We start from the raw sequence: 17320 nt of genomic DNA, 5'->3' as shown, positions 1-17320 counted from the left end.
AACCTTTTGTTGAGGTGGCTTCTGGGTGGCGGGTCAGGAATAATAGGCCTGGGTCTTCTTCTGTGACTGCCTTTAGGGCTGCATTTAGGCTGAATGCTATTCGGGAGGGCAAGGAGGAAGGGCTTGCTTCTCCAAAGGGGCCGGAGAACAAACTGAGGAGGGCTGGTTAAACTTGTCGGGTTAGCCATCTCGTTTAGATTTGGCTTCACCACAGTATCCATGACCTGCGGGTCCTAAAGCGCAGCTTCCACAGAACCAAATTCGGTTATTCTTTAATAGTTGTTTGAGTATGATGCTCATCATTTTCCACTTCGCGGTGGGTAATTGGGCCGGAATGAAGAGGGGATTTTCACACTCTGGACAACAACACAAGACGACTAGAAAATTATATTATATATATGCTTATAATAAACGTTACAGTGAGGTGCCTAACTCTGTGGCAGTATGCATCTATAGGATTCTTAAATCTGCGCACGACTTTCCTTGAGTTTTGGCATTCACTAAACTTCCTGGAGTTAAATTTCTTAGTCCTCGTTCACGAACTATTTCGAATAAGAATGATAGTGATGATGATAATGATCAGCAGAGACAATGGTAATAATAACAACAGTCAGCAGCAAGTGACGACTAATTATGGGCGTTTCACCCAAAAGTAACCGATAAGTGAAGTAAATCCATGTTTAATTCCTTAATCTATAAGGATATAAATAGTGGCTTCATCTGTAAAGATGTAAGAACTTCGTGAAAACAATAACATTTTAAAAGAGAAGTGATGCTGTTCTAGCACGATATTTAAGATAGTGATAATAAATGCATTGCTTCGGAAAGTTTAATTCAATTCAAGGAGGGATGCCTTTAGGGTCCTGGTGTTGTGTCTGTTTCGTTTCTCATCCGATGCAGAGACAAATAGAGAAGTATTTTCCTCACTAGATCCTAACTTTGCCACTTTATTGTAGCCCCGACACTTTAAGGTCTCAGCAATGTTAGTTTCCGACTAACCAACTTTTTTAAAACAGCAGCAATTAAGGAAAATCCTCTGGGAATTTTAACTTTGACGTTTTTTATTTTACTTTTTGTGTGGGATGCTAGTTTGACACACTGTCGCTACCTGGCTTCCTCCTTTTTTTTTCCTTGTCTGGAAAATCTGCTCCAAAATGGGTTTAAGTTCCTAAAGACATCAACCAGGGTTGGACCTTTTTTGAAAGGGGGGAACCGTCCAAGGTGTAAAGTCCTGGTCCTCCTCCATCACTTGCCGATTTTAAAAGCATCTGGACCTGAAGAAGGTAAACGAAGTGGAAAGGAAATGTAAATAATAAAACATTTAGGTCGATTGACAGGTGTCAAAATTGATGTCCTACTCGGGACTAAACCGACTTTTTTCTTCCTCCATAAACGAGGCTTAGAATGACCCCGAATGTGCGATAAACCACACACACACCACACACACACCACACAACACACACACACACATCTTCTCCATCTTCTGATCATATTCAAGCAAGCCAGCATTGGAGCTGGGAAAGACTGAGTTGGACTTTTGCAGGACACAACTTCTTCCAAAGTGTGCGCACATTCCTCTTCTCTTTGCCTCAATGGCACTTTCTGGTGACCAGATGTCCTCATCGCAAAAGGAGGACAAGGCGCCACCAGATGGAGGACATTCGAGAAAAGCGAGGGACCTCGCGAAATAAAAGAAAGAAGAGACGGTCCTTAGAAATGTAAACCCAAGCCCCGCTCCTTCGCCATATCCAAATCGGAAGGCATTTGGGGGATTCCTCCTGGAAGAGAAGTGTAGGACAAGTCCTGGAAAAGAGGGACGTCCTGGCCCCCTGTTTTGCGTAAAGAAGCTGCATCCAGTTGGAGACATAACCCGGTTTGGCACCGCTTTAAATCTTTGTCTGGCTGAAGGCTATAGAATTCTAGGAGTTGGAGTTTGTTGTGGGCCCCACAACAAACTCCAACTCCCAGAATTCCATAGCCTTCAGCCAGACAAAGATTTAAAGCGGTGCCAAACCGGGTTATTTCTCCAGTCTGGACGCAGCCCTACTAAGCCAGCGACGGTGAGTGGTTTGAGTGTTGCACTGAGACTCTGGAAGACCAGGGGGGGTTCAATCCCCCCTGGCCCCAGGAAAGTCCCAGGGGGCAGAGGTGGCCTTGGGGGCAGAAGAGGAGGAAGGAGAAGCGGAGGAGGAGGAGGGGGGCCCTGCCTGCCTGCCTGCCTGCCTGCCTGCCTCCTCCCCTGCAGCCCCAGCCCCTTTCCCTCCCTCGCCAGTGTTTAACTAACTCAGGACACCAGCGCAAGACCCACGCCTAATTAAATTAATTAGGGAGCCTTGTCAATCCTGGATGGATGGCCAAAGAGAGAGAGACAGAGAGAGAGGGGGAGGGAGGGTAGACAAAAAGCCCGGGTACTGGATCTGGGCAGGGAGGGGATTTGGATGCCTCCTCTCTCTCTCTCTCTCTCTCTCTCTCTCCCTCCCTCTCTCTCTCTCTCTGTGCCCCCCTCCTTTCCTCCTTTCTTTTCCTCCCTCTTTCCCTCTTTCTCCCTCCCCCTCACTTTGGCTCTTTCTCTCTCTCTTCTCTCTCTCTTCTACCCCCCTTCCGCCATCCCTTTCTTTTCCTCGCTGCTGCTGCTGCTGCTGCTGTTGCTGCTGCTGCTCGTCGGCTGGACTGCTCCGGGAGAAGGGGGCTCCTCTCCACCCCGCTTCCAAAGGGGAGGTAATGTTACTGGCTCCCAACCAGGGGCCGCCTTGGCAAAGTATAAATAGGGGGCACTTCCTCGAGCCCCAGCCCCAGCAGCGCTGAACTCCGCGGCAAAAAGAATACTGGCCAAAGAGGAAGAAGAAGAACAAGAAGAAGGAGAGGAAGAAGAAGGAGAGCCTTTGGGGGCTGGGAAAACCTCGGCTCCCCTTGAGCAAGACAGATCCCCTGCCTCCCCCTCTCTTGTTTCTTCCTCCCCTTCTCCCCCACTCTTCCTCTTCCCCGTCCCCTCCCCCTCCTCCTCTTCTTCTTCTTCCTCCTCTTCCTCCTCCTCCTCTAGTTCTTCCTCTCTTTCCCTCTTCTTCCTCTCTTCCTCCTCCTCTTCCTCCATCTCCTCCTCTTCTTCTTGCTCCTCTTTCTCCTCTTCTTCCTCTCTTCTCCCTCTTCTCCCTCTCTTCCTCTTCCTCCTCCTCCTCCTCCTCTTCATCTTCCTCTCTTCGTACCCCTCTTTCTCCTCCTTTTTCTTCTTCCTCTTCCTCCTCCTTCTCTTCTTCCTCTCTCCATCCCCCTCTTTCTCCTCCTCTTCTTCATTCTCTTCGTCTTCCAGTTCTTCCTCTCTTCCTCCTCCCCCTCCTCTTCTCCGTCCTCCCGTTTTCCCTCTCTCCTTCCTCCCTTTCTCCTCCTCCTCCTCCTCCTCCTCCCTGCCCCCTTGATGTGTTTCTTGGGGGGCTTGGAGCAAAGCGAGGAGGGCGAAGAAGGGGAGAGAAAGCGCCCAGCAGCCCAGCGCCGGCGATGGAAGAACTCACCGCTTTTGTCTCCAAGTCGTTTGATCAGAAAGTGAAAGAGAAGAAGGAGCTCATCACTTACCGGGAGGTTCTGGAAAGCGGACCCGTCCGAGGAGCCAAGGAGGCGGCAGGGGAACCGGGCCGAGAGGAGAGCAGCAGCCCCAGCACCGGGGCCCGCCTGGCCCAAGCGGCAGCAGCAGCAGCGGCAGCGGCAGCAGGAGGAGGATCGCCGGCCCGGGAGCTGGAGATGGGCGCCTTGGACCGGACCAGGGAGGCCGCCGGGACCCCGAAACTCAGCGAAGGTAGGCTGGGCTCTTGCAAGGCTCGGGGGGCGGCGGGTTCAAGAGATAGGGGCTGCTGCTGCTGCTGCTGCTGTTGTTGTGTGCCTTCAAATCGGTTCCGACTTCAACCTATGGGGGATTTAGAGGGCTTTCTGGGCCAGATTGGTCCAGAGGAGGCTGAGAGAGTGTGCCTTGGGCAAAGGGGGGGTCATGTCGGAGGAAGGAGACGGAAGTCTGCGAAAGCTCAGGCTACCAACTTCTTTCGTGAGTTGGTCTCAAACGTTCTCTCCAGAGTCATAGTCCAATACTCAAAGCAGGGCTGGGACTTGGGTTCAAGAGGTCTTCTTCCTAAAAAGGAGGGTCGCCTCGTGAGGACGGAGCCTCCCAGCCACGCGGAAACTTGCGCTAAAGAATGGAGAAGCGCTCGGCGTGGCTGGGACGCTCCGTCCGCACGAGGCGACCCTCCTTTTTAGGAAGATTTCTTAAAACTAGAAAGTGAATCTATCAGGCTTTGTGGGGGGATCAGAAGCCCCCATATCAGGCGTCTCAGAGATACCTTTTCCAGCAGTCCTTTCCCAACAATTCCCTTCATACAATTCACACATACACACGCACAAAACCCGTCCCACGTTCTTCTTTTTGTCGAGCCTGTCGAGCCTTTTCTGGGTGATCTCCGCGTGCCGTTTGGGGACAGCCTCCATCTTCCTTTTCCTCTTTCCGAGAAAGAGGAAAATCTTTAATAATTATAATTATAATTATAATAAAAATCAAACCCGCCGGCTTTGGCTTGTGGAAGGAGTAAATGTCCCAAATCCCCCAAACACTGTCAGGACTGTTGTTCTGAAGAGGAGGGATGGTTTTAAACTCTGGAAAGCTAGCTCTGTTTTGGGGTTTGTTTGTTTGTCCCCTTTTTCTACAATAATTTCCTTTGGTGGAAAAGAGAGCAGGTTGTTCTTTTTCCCTCGATGAGAGAAAAGGAAAATATTTCAAGGCGATTTGCTTCAAACAAGCGATGGGTTTTTTCCCTTGGCAAGATCAAGCCAAAACAAAAAACAAAAACAAAACCCCAAACAAATGCGAAATCAAACGAGAAACAAATAAATTAATCGAAAAAGAAAGAGGAAATCAAACGAATTAATCTCTCTTTAAGACGTCTGAATAAATAGCCTGCCAAGTTAAAAATGGAAATCTCACTGGGAGAAATTAAATGCTTTATTTCATCCGTGCATGGAAGTGATTCAAAAGCAAAGACGGTTTAGTATATCTTTTCCTACAGATTAAATTAAATAAACTCCTCCAGATTAAATTGAATAAACTCCTCCAGGTTAAATTCAATAAAACTCTGTGTTTCAAAACGCACAATATCCTGCATTTTGGGGGAGTGTTAGGACAATGGAGATGAAACAGGGCTCGAAGCCGAGCAAGGCGTTGAACTTTCCCGTATTTGTCTGTCTGCTAAAAAGCGTAGAAAAGAGGAAAGGAAGGAAAGAGGAAAAAGAGGTCTGCCAAAAAGAGCCTCTCCTGTTTGCTTAGCCAACGAGCCCAGTGCCTTTCAAGTACAATATATTTGAATATCTGCCTGTGGTTTGAGAAGACGGATGTCGGATTCCGGGGATCGGCGGTGCGTTTGTGTGTGTTTGTGGACTCTATGTCCACCTCTTTTGTGTAGCGAAGGTCCCTCGCTCCAGATCGGAATTGAATTGAAAAGACCTCCTCCGGAAACGATTTTAATAAACAAATTCAGGATAGGTTTTTGAAGGGAAATGCAATCCCAACAAACAAACCGTGGTATGTGTGTGTGTGTGGGGGGGGGGGGACACACAAATAATATGATCGTGGGGGTGTGGAGAACCATCTTAGGTTAGCAAACCCGTCTCACTATTCAGAAAAAGTGTGTCCTCTCCCCCGTCACGTTTACACGGAATAAGCCGTGGCCTGGGGTCCGAAGTGAAAAGGGAGTTGTTAGAATGACGGAGAGTATTTACATTAATACGTCCTGGAGCTAGAATAATTGGAAATAACTGAGAGCGACTCATTCATTATATAAATGATTTTCTTATTTAAAAAAGAGCCATATCAACTTTAGAATAAAAAAAGAGTGATATCAACTTCAGAATTTAAAAAAATAGTCATATTAGCTTCAGAATGTTTTTTAAAAAGAGACTCATGTCAGCTTCAGAGTTTAAAAAATATATAGTCATATCAACTTTTCCTTCTGTTGTGGTGGCTGTTGTGTGCCTTCAAGTCTTTTCCGACCCTTGGCGACCCTAAGGCGACCCTGTGTCGTGGGGTTTTCTTGGCTAAGATTAGCTCAAAGGAGGTTTGCCATTGCCGTCCCCTGAGGCTGAGAGAGTGTGACTTATTGGCCAAGGTCACTCAGTAAGCCTCCAGGGCAGGGTTAGCAGTCTAAATTTTAAAAGGCAAGTGGGGGGGGGGAGAGAACAGATGGAGATGTCTGAGAAGGAAGGTGAGGGGAAAGAACAGGCTTTTAAAACAATGATTCAAGAACAGCCGTTCCAGTTTCAAAAGTAGCCTTCTGCCCTTTTGGACTGCGCAGTTGAACTACTCCGCAGTCAGCCCCCATTGAGTTCAATGGGAGCTATCTCCCCAGAAAGGTATGCAGAGAGAGCTGGGTTTTTCTTTCAAGAGCCCCTATTCCCACCTCCCACCCCCGATCAAGAGCCCAACTACTTCCCCCAAATTCACAATTTTGGATCAGCAAACAGCCGCTGATGGGACAGGAGAGACCCCTTTGGAAAGGGACGTTCATTTAGAATTCAGAGGGGCAGCATCCAATAGGTCCCTCTTTGGACCAAGGAGATCTGGTGAATCCATTGGGGAATGGGGAATCAATCTCCTTCTTTCAAGGGATCTCGCTGGTGAGGGTTAACCATAGGATTCAGCCACTGTACAGACAGACACGTGTGTCTCTCTGGTTGACATGAAAACATAGCCAGGGGAAGGCGTGTTGGCTGTGTAGCAAAGAACAACAAGGTCCCAAATCTACAAAAACAGGGTTATCTTGACTATAGGCCAAACAAAATGCACCGGATATAGGTTGCAAGCTGTCCAAGCTCCTTTGCCAACGGGAAATACCTTCACCTTTATACACACACACACACACACACACACACACATCAGTGTTAGTTACAAGCCCGTAGGTTGCAAGCTTTCTAAGCTCCACTGGCTTCTGCATCAGACAAAGGTGTTAAAACTATGCAGGAACACAGACACACGTTTATATTAATGTTAGTTACAAGCCAGCATGTTACAAACTTTCCAAGCTCCACTGGTTTCTTCATCAGACAAAAGTGTTAAAATTTTTGCAAGAGAAACACACACACACACACACCCCAGTGTTAGTTACAAGCCCGCATGCTGCAAGCTTTCCAAGCTCCACTGTCTTCTTCATCAATCCAGGAGGTTAAGAATCACACAGAAGGAAAATAGCCTGCATTTTGTCCAGATGTAGCTGTTCTCAGTTCAAGTGGTATTGGAAGGACATTCGTGGAGGCAGGTCCCTCTGAATACGGCTGGCCATGTGGGTGCTCCAGGAAATATCATGTTAATGTTTACTAACTAGCAAAACAAAAAAGAGATGCTTTAAGGTCGGGATGCTATGGTTGGTCCCTCTAAGGCCGAGGAGATCTATTGAAGCCATTGTGGATTGGTGAATCAATCCCCTTCCTTCAAGGGATCTTCCTTGGTGAGGGCTAGCCATAGGATTGAGGCCACTGCCTGTATTTTTGGGAGTGTATAGACACACGTGTGTATGCCTGGATGACCTAAGGAAGTTCTGGACTGAAACCGGTGGTCCCACTTTGGATCCAACCGGCCAAGCCGGTCAGGATCGCATTGGATCGGCTCCTGTCAGGCAGTTTCAGCTTTTGGAGATAGGAGAGATCTCTAAGGTTTCCTGAAGGGAACGGCTGGGGAGGGAAGGGCCCCCTACCTCGCCCCCCGCCCGGATTTCAAGGCCTATATATAAGAACTAAACACTCTTTATAAAGGTAAATGCATGCTTCTCAGGCCTGGTCCAAATGGAAGACTTTTTGGGATTCCTCCTGAACGGAAGGCTCAAAGGGAAGACAGGTCCAGGGAAAGGAGGACGCCTGGTCACCCCCATGTAGGATCTTACCCAATAAAAGCTACAGGCACTCATAGAAATGTCATGCTTCTGAATCATGCTCTAAATGAAGGACCTTTGGGGAATTCCTCCTGGAGGGAAGGTTGAAAGGGAGGACGGGTCCGGGAAAAGGAGGACACGGGGGTCGCCCTGTCTGGGACCTTACCCAACAAAAGCTAAACACACTCTCCCTTCACGTGTGAACAGGTTTTCCTTGTACTAGAGAGCGGCCCGATCTGACCCGTCCTCCGCGGGACTTAACTTCTGACTCCGCACTGCAGAATTAATGCAATTTGGCACCGTTTCACTTTCAGTGCTGTGGCAATCTGGAAACTGTAGTTTCGTGAGACATTTAGCCTCTTATGTCAAGGGGCTCTGGTACCACAACAAACTTCAGTTCCCAGATTTCCACAGCATGGAGCCGTGGTAGTTAAAGTGGTGTCAACCTGGATTTATTTCTGCAGTGTGAATGCAGCCTTAGGAGGAAGATGACCAAAGTCGTGTGTGTGTGTGTGTGTAGGTGTGTAGGTGTGTAGGTGTTTAGGTGTTTAGGTGTGTATGCGTTTAACTTCGTAAACCCTTTCTTCCTCGGGGGAGGTTTAGGCCTGCCGCTCAAGTTCCCTTGACGCCTGAGGACCTTGGTTTGTAGGGTCGCGATCCCTAAGTCTGCCAATGTGAGCCCACTCCCAAAGGGCCGGAAAAGCACTTTGAGGCCATAAAACTGAAGCCCCTTTCCCTCCACCGGCCTTGAAAATGTTAAGAGAAGTGACTTCTGAGCATGTCATTGATCCATCTCACTTCTCCCCTTGACATCAGGTTAAAACAATAAATGCATAGCCTTGGGCAAGTCACACTCTCTCAGCCTCAGGAGAAGAAGGCAAGGGCAAACCTCCTCTGAGCACATCTTGCCCAGAAAACTCCAGGACAGCTTCGCCTTTTAGGGTCTGCAGAAGTCAGAAACTACTTGAAGGCACACAACTACAACAACAACAACCACCCCAGGAGCCAGGTGACCAGATGTGCTCACCGCCAAAGAAAACAGGGCACCACAAAAGAGAGGACCTTTCCAATAATAATAATAATAATAATATATACTACTTATATTTATTTCTTACCCGCCTCTCCTCAGGGATCTAGGCGGAGCACAACAACAATTAACACATCGGCATCACATCAGTTTAAACACAACAGTTTAAATGCACCACGATTTAAAAGGACAAATAAGATATATATAGTATTTAAACAATCCAGCAATAAATACAAACTTAAAACACTCCTATAAACGTAAATGCATGCTTCTCAGGTCTGCTCCAAATGGAAGACCGTTTGGGATTTCTCCTGGAGAGCAGGTCCGAGAAAAGGAGGACGCCTGGTCACCCCGTGTAGGACCTTGTCCAATCCAAGCTAAACATACTCATATAAATATAAATTCCTCTTTCTGTGGTCTTGCTCCAAATAAAGGACCTTTTGGGATTCCTCTTGGACAGAAGGCTGAAAAGGAGGACGGGTCCGGAAAAAGGAGGAGGTCGGGTCACCCTGTCTAGGACCTTAACCAATAAAAGCAAGCTAAACACATTCATACAAATATCAATGTCATGCATCTGAATCATGTTCCAAATGGAGGACCTTTGGGAATGCCTCCTGGAGGGAAGGTTAAAAAGGAGGACGGATCCGGGAAAAGGGGGACGCTGGGCCAGCTTGCCTAGGAGTTTACCAAGACAAGCTACGAACGCTTATAGAAATACTGTATCAGTGCCATGCTTCTGAACAGTGCTACAAAAGGGGGACCTTTGGGGAATTCCTCCTGGAGGGAAGGCTGCAAAGGGAGGGCAGGTCCGGGAAAAGGAGGACGCCAGGCCAAGACTGCCCCCCTCGTGACCGGGACTGCGTGGGGAGGGGTCTGCTGGCGTGTGGAGGGGGGTCTCTGATGGCCTTTGCTTTCCCTTCCTCCCCCGCAGTCTCCCCGGAGCTGAAGGAGCGCAAGGAGGAGGCCAAAGGGATGGAGGACGAAGGGCAGACCAAAATCAAGCAGAGGCGAAGCCGCACCAACTTCACCCTGGAGCAGCTGAACGAGTTGGAGAGGCTCTTCGACGAGACCCATTACCCGGACGCCTTCATGCGGGAGGAGCTCAGCCAGAGGCTGGGGCTCTCCGAAGCCAGGGTCCAGGTGAGGACTAGGGAGGGAGGGAGGGAGGAAGGAAGGGAGGCGGGGATCTCCGCTCCGGGGCCACAACAAACGAGCCTCCCCAGAATTCCAGAGCATGGAGCTATGGCAGTATCAAACCGGATTATATCTGCACTGCAGAAGCAACTATCATGATCCTAAAAAGAAGGATTATTTACTTGGAGTGTTTGCTGCCTCCACACTGCAGGGATAAATCCGCTTTGGTTGCCATGACTCAATGCTATGGAAGTCTGGGAATTGTAGTTTACTAATCTGGTTTGAAACCCCCCCCCCCCACTTGACTGCCATGGCTCAAGGCGACAGAAGTCTGGGAATGATAGTTAACTAATCCGGGTTGACATCTTTGACTGCCATGGCTCAACGCGATGAAAGTTTGGGAAGTAGTTTACTAATCTGGTTTGACCCGCTTTGGCTGCCCTGGCTGAGTACTATGGAATTCTGAGAATGGTAGTTTGCATAGTATTGAGTAGTTTAAAATTTAAAGTGGCGTCAAACCGGATCATTTCTGCAGTGCAGATAGCTTTACAGGTGAAACAATTGGCGTGGAAAGCAAAAGGAGAGCTCTCCCTAAAAAAGCTAGTGATGGGCAGCAAGTGTGGTTGGTTAGTGGAAGGTCCAAAACACACTGCAGAAGTAATCCACTTTGAGACCGCTTTAACTGCCCTGGCTCAGTGTTGGGGAATCCTAGGTACTGTAGTTGGTTGTGGCCCCAGAGCTCTCTCTGACAGAGAAGGCTAAACGTCTCCCAAAAGTAGACTTCCCAGAATTGCCTAGCATTGAGCCAGGGCAGTTAAAGCGGTCTCAAACTGGATTATTTCTGGAGTGTACTTTGGACCAAAGTCTAAGAAGCGATGGCGGAGAAAAAGCTCTTGTAATGGCCTCTCCCCCTTAAGATGATGATGATGATGATGATGATGATGATGATGATGATGATGATGATGGAAACTATTCTTCACCTGATGTCTCTGAACTAGGTAGCTTTTGGGTATCTCTCCTTTCTGTCCACTTTCTTCTAGTTGTCCTCTTTTGAATCAGATTATTGGTATCATTATCACAGTCTTTTATGGGATGTGAAGAGCAAAAAGTGTTGCAGCTGGAAATAGTATGAAGAGAATTTGGGGATCCGAGAGAGAGAGAGGGATCGATGGGAGGAACGGTCCTCAAAAGTAGGAGCCCCAAAAGTGGCTGGCAATATTCGAGCATCTCTTGCCTTTCCTTTAACGTCGGCTTTTCCAGTACTCCAGGCTTATCACGGAGAGGGACTCACTGGATCCTTGGAGACTTCAGGTTCAAAACACATTGCAGAAATCATCCCCTTTGAGACCACTTCAACTGCCCTGGCTCAGCGCTAGGCGATCCTGGGAACTGTCGTTCAAGGTTAAACTTCTCATAAAACCCGAATTCCCTAGCAGTGAGCCAAGGCAGTTAAAGCAGTCTCAAACTGGATTATTTCTGCAGTGTGCTCTGGACCTTCAGCCTCTTCTTCCCTTTAAACATTGGCCAAAGAAGGAAGATGTGTGTGAACGAACTTTATTCAGAATGTGTCCGATCCTTTGGACTTCCAAACTTGCAGACACTTGCAGCCTCCCCCCCTTTTTTAAAGTGAACGTTTGTTGTTGTTGTTGTTGTTGTTGTTGTTGTTGTTGTTGTTGTTGTTGTGTGCCTTCAAAGCCACCCCCCCCCCCACTTCTGGCGACCCTAAGGCGACCCTATCCTGGGATTTTCTCAGCCAGATTTCTCCAGAGGAGGTTTGCCCTTGTCTTCCCTTGAGGCTGAGAGCATTGAAATCTTTCAGGCTCCCGTTAAAAACTTTTGCAGCAGCCTCTCCCGCAGCTCTCGTTGCGGTCGTTGGTACCCTGCGTCCACACTGCAGGGACAATCCGGTTTGACACCGCTTTCACTGCCATGGCTCAGTGCTATGGGATTCTGGGAACTGTAGTTTCTTGAGGCGCCAGAGCTCTCAAGCAGAGAAGGTTAAATACCTATCTAGGTGCATGTCTAGTACTGTATACCTAGGTGTAGCCCTAGATAGGTATACCAAAAATGATGGTGATGGTGGTGGTGATGATGATGATTTTAGGTATATATACTTAGGTAGCATCTTTTATCATCATCATCATCATCATCATCATCATCATCATCATCATTATTAATTTTAGGTATACCTATTTAGGTAGCATCTTTTAAAATAATAATAATAATAATAATAATAATAATAATTATTATTATTATTATTATTTAGGTGTACCTATTTATTTAGCATTTTTAAATTATTATTATTATTATTATTATTAATAATAATAATTTTAGGTATATCTATCTAGGTAGCATCCATGGGGAGAGGTGGATAAGAAATAATAATGATGATAATATTAATAATTCCTTACCTACCTCTCCCCATGGATGCTGCCTAGTTATGTATACCAATAATAATAATAATACCTTGATAGGTACACCTAAAATTGTTGTTGTTGTTGTTGTTTCTTACCCACTTCTCCCCATGGATGCTACCTAGATAAGTATGCCAGTAATGATGATGATGATGCTACCTAGATAGGTATTCCTAAAATTGTTTTTGTTGTTGTTGTTGTTGTTTCTTACCCACCTCTCCCTATGGATCGAGGCGGGGAATGACAACAATTCACAGACACACACCACATTCGTTAGAATACTAGCATTCCCCAGGACTGAGTTATGGCAGTTGAAAGAGGTGCCAAACCGGATTATTTCTGCCGTGTGGATTATTTCTTGGTGCCCAGGCCTGGAGCCCATTCAGGTCCCGCAAGGGCTGCATCTGCTGCCGGTGCCTCTTCCTCGGGGCTTCTTGTGTAACAGATACTTGTCCCCATCCCTTTTCCCTTTTGGGGCTCTGCAAGGCTTGCTGCCATCTGCCCCGAAAGGGATCTGTAATCGGATCAGGGCAAGAAAAGGCACCGTCGCTTTGGGGAGCAACGGAAGTGTATGGAAAGGAGTGATGGGGCAGGATCCAGTGGGTCCCCACCGCAAGCCGTCTCAATTTGCAAATAAATTTTTTAACAACTAATTAATTAATTAAAAATGAAACCTCTTTTCTGCTTCTCTCTGCCTGACCATCCTTATAGGGCGGCCGCTTCAGTTTCTCATTTACATTCTTAAATACTGAGGACAAAATAAAAAATGTAAAAGGCGGTGATTTCTAGGGAGGGAGATCCCCTTGGTTTAACAAAAGAATACCTAGCGCCGGCATAATCCATACAGAATAAACTGGCAGAGATTTGCATAGATTACAGGCTCGCCTCCCTTTTTTTACATCGCCCCAGGATAACGAAAAAGAAAGGAGGGAGAAAGAAAGAAAGAAAGAAAGAAAGAAAGAAAGAAGAGATGCTTGGCTGGGATTTTTTGTTCTTAAACTTTGCTTCCTGGCTGCTTCCTTGGCAGATGGCGGAGCAGAAGAGCAGGGATGGAGGAGGAAGGGGGAAAAGAAATCCGATCCCCTTTTCTCTCTCTGTTCCCACTTCGGAAGGAAATCCCAGGGGACTTCATTGGGATTGACTTCCGAATAAGGATGGCTGTGCTTCAGAGGCAAGGACTAGCAAAACTGCCTCGGAGCAGCCCTTGCTTAAGGAAGCTCTGCGAAATCCATGTAATCATTCAGGAACAATCCAGTTTGAGACTTCTTTTGTTGCGAATTTGGCAAACTGCAGTTTTGTGAGATATCTAGCCTTCTCTGTCAGAGGGCTCTGGGGCCACAATAAACTACAGCTTCCAAGATCCCCCATCACTTTTGAGCCAGGGCAGTTAAAGCGGTCACAAACTAGATTGGTTCCGCAGCGTGTTTTGGACCAGGGGGTCGCCATAAATAGAAGGATTTAAAACACACTTAAGCCAGTTTGAAAGCGCTTTGATTGCTTTGGTTCAATGCTAGGGAATGCTGGGAACTGTGGTCCAAAACACACTGCAGAAATAATCCGGGTAGACACCACTTGAACTGTCCTGTGGTTCAGTGCTAAGGAATCCTCTAGGAATGGCAGTTTATTGTGGCACTAGAGCTCTCTGACAGAGAAGGCTAAATGTCTCACGAAACTACAGTTCCCAGGATCCCTTAGCATTGAGCCAGGGCAGTTAAAGCGGTCTCAAACTGGATTATTTCAGGCAAAATTGGATCCCCTGTGGAGCCAAGCTCCTCCAGGAATGATCACTCAGAAGTGTACTGAATGAGCAAGCACTCTCTGGACATCTCTGCCATTGGGATCTATCTATCTGTGGTCCAAAACACACTGCAGAAATAATCCAGTTTGAGACCGCTTTAAGTGTCTTGGTTCAATGCTAGGGAATTCTGGGAACTGTAGTTTCTGTGAGATGTCTCTCTGTCAGAGAGAGTACTGGGGCCACAATAATCGACAATTCCCAGGATCCCCTAGCATTGAGCCAGGACAGTTAAAGCGGTCTCAAACTGGATTATTTCTGCAGTGTGTTTCGGACCTGGCTATGTTTCACCTTCTAATTGTATTCTGCGTTCTCATTGTTTTGTAAAAAATAATGTATCGAAGCAAGTTAATAGCGACCTGCCCCCAGTTTTGAACTTGGGATCCCTGTCTGGGTGCATGCCTATAGGGTCGCCATCCTGCACACATTTCTCTGGGAGCAGATCCCATGAAATGCCAGTCAAGGGAGAGGATTCCTAGGACTGCAGACTCACACCTTCGCCTTGCAGATTTATCGGTTTGCAAATCCATTGAAGGCAAAGGAACCATCCCAGCAGGCTCCCAACTACTAGGGCATAAAACGTAAAAGGCTGCCCCCCACAGGAACCTCCACCGAAAGAAGGATCGAGGCTGCTATAGGATATAAATCATGAATTCTGCATTGAGTGACTTCAAGTCATTCCCGACTTATGGCCACCCCTATCCTGGGGTTTTCTTGGCAAGATTTGTTCAGAGGAGGTTTGCCCTTGCCTTCCCCTGAGGCTGAGAGAGTGTGACTTGGCCAAGGGCACTCAGTGGGTTTTCATAGCCAAGAGTAGGGTTTCGATCCCAGGTCTCCAGAGTGAGAAACTGAAGTGCCTTCTCTGTCAGAGAGCCCAGGGTCCGACATTCAAATCAGTCTCAGGAATTCTGCATTAGGTGGAGTCTCCTTCTTTGGAGGTCTTTTAAACAGAGGCTGGATGGCCATCTGTTTGTGATTTGATTGAGAGTTCCTGCATGGCAGGGGTTGGACTGGATGGCTCTTGGAATCTCTTCCAACTCTGATTCTATGATATGTGCTATTTATTTATTCGTTTCCAAAGGAGATCCCAAGCAGGATTTTCTTCTTTGTTGCCTCACCAGGTTTTGGGAGGGAAGCATCTTGTGATCTGAGCACGTTTCCTCCCTCCTTCCCAGTAAAGCTTTGCTCTGGTGCCACAAACAACTGTCGTTCCCAGAATTCCACAGCATTGAGCCATGGCAGTGAAAGGGATGACAAACCAGATTATTTCTGCAGTGTGGACGCTACCTCAGTTTGAAATAAATGGGATTTGCGTTAGTGCTACTTGGCTCCCTCGATCTGCTCTAGTTCGAGCAATTGCTAGTTATTCAGTCAATTATTTATTGGCAGACATTCAGCCTTTCTCTCGACAGGGAATTCAAGGCGGCGTACAGTAAAGTTAAAACATACTACTGTATTAAATATCTGATGATACAAAGTTTTCTTTTTTTAAAGAAAGCTAAACTAGCTGTCATGCAATAATTTAAAAGAAGTACTGAACATTTCACTCCCATCAAAATCATACGTAGTTCTCGAGGTCCAAAAGGCATTACAGAAATGATCCAGTTTGCGACCGCTTTAAATGCTTTGACTCATTGCCAGGGAATTCTGGGAACTGTAGTTTTGTGAGACATCTAGCCTTCTGGGAGAGCTCTGAGGCCATAGTAAATTACAATTCCCAGAAGTTTGTTGTTTGGCACCAGGGCGGAGTTGCTTAGACCTTCATTAATCGGATTAAACAAACTGCGGCGGCCACCAGAATTCCGTAACATTGAACCGTGGCAGTTAAAGTGGCGTCAAACTGGATTATTTCTGCAGTCTACATTCTATGGACCTTCCTCCCAAGGAAGTCTTTTTGCATTCAGTATGATTTACTTCTGTGTAAACTTGCACAGGATTGGCAAGGCTTCGACCTCTTTCTATAAGAGAGGCCCAAACTTTAAAAACTTTTTCTCCCTTTCCAAGCTTTCCAAGTCCTGTCTCCTGGTTTGCCTCTTTCTCTCTCTCTCCTTCTCTCCCTTCTTTTTCTTCCTTCCTTTCTCTCTCTCTCTCTTTCTTTTTATTTGGGAGCAAATTAGATTATCATAATAATGAGACAATTATCCCGCTTCTGCGTTACACTCCACTGCGCAGAGGAAGAGAGAATTTCTCAACTTCTTTGTAGTGCAGCTTTTATGACAGTAATTACCCCCCAAAAGTGAGTCATTAAACGCTTTGGTGGTTCGTTTTTCTTGAAGATAAAGCTAATTAATATTACAGGCTTTTAATGAGCGCATTCTTCTCGGGTCTTATTGCGCAAACATCTAAACCTCTTTATCACAAGTTATTATTTTTAAAAGCATTAGATAGTGGTGAGACAGGGCTTTGGGGGGAGAAAGACAGCCTTGGGGGGATTTGCCTGGAGAAAGATAAAACAGGCCGAGAAAGTAATTGAGGAAGAACCAAAACAGGCGGCGGCTGTCCATTATTTTTCCCCAAAGCAACTCCCCAGGTTGAGAGAAGCAGAAGTTTCTGAGAGCTACCTGTGTGGGACTTTTAACTGGAGAATGAAAGAAAATGCAATTGTTTCCCGACACAATACACACACTTCAACACTATCTGGCCCCCATCCTTATGGGGATGCCCTACATCCATCTATTCCCCTCACCACAGGCTAGTCCCATTGCAAAACTGGATCTGCCACTACATCTCCCTGCACAAAGACCAGTTTACTATGCCTTTGTGCACTAACAACCATCGACCATCATCGTTAAAACTGGACCTGCAACTTCATTTCCGAACGCAAGGGATTTATAATTTGTATGGACATGCTCACATACCAATGGCATATGTATGTCTGTGCCTGGCTTCCACTCCACCAAATGCATCTAAGGAAGTAGACTGAAGTCTAGGAAACCCCATGCTGCCAATTTCTTTCTTTCAGTTAGTCTCAAAGGTGCTACAAGATCTCTCTACATTTATTATTATTATTATTATTATTATTATTATTATTATTATTATTATTATTATTATTATTATT

At 46.6% G+C, this 17320-nt stretch overlaps 1 protein-coding gene across 1 annotated transcript in view; it reads left to right on the top strand.

The window, feature by feature from the left end:
- The first annotated feature begins 3353 nt into the window (after positions 1-3353).
- The window catches only part of SHOX2 (short stature homeobox 2), a 25311-nt gene continuing 11344 nt past the window's right edge, over positions 3354-17320 (top strand). Inside the window, exons 1-2 of the mRNA XM_042459100.1 lie at positions 3354-3787; positions 9851-10059. Coding sequence (XP_042315034.1) covers positions 3493-3787; positions 9851-10059 — 504 coding nt within the window. The 5' untranslated portion in view covers positions 3354-3492. The remainder of the gene's footprint in view (positions 3788-9850; positions 10060-17320) is intronic.

The sequence above is a fragment of the Sceloporus undulatus genome, chromosome 3, assembly GCF_019175285.1.
Source record: "Sceloporus undulatus isolate JIND9_A2432 ecotype Alabama chromosome 3, SceUnd_v1.1, whole genome shotgun sequence".
Classification (NCBI taxonomy): Eukaryota; Metazoa; Chordata; class Lepidosauria; order Squamata; family Phrynosomatidae; genus Sceloporus; species Sceloporus undulatus.
This window is presented reverse-complemented; position numbering and strand designations above follow the sequence as displayed.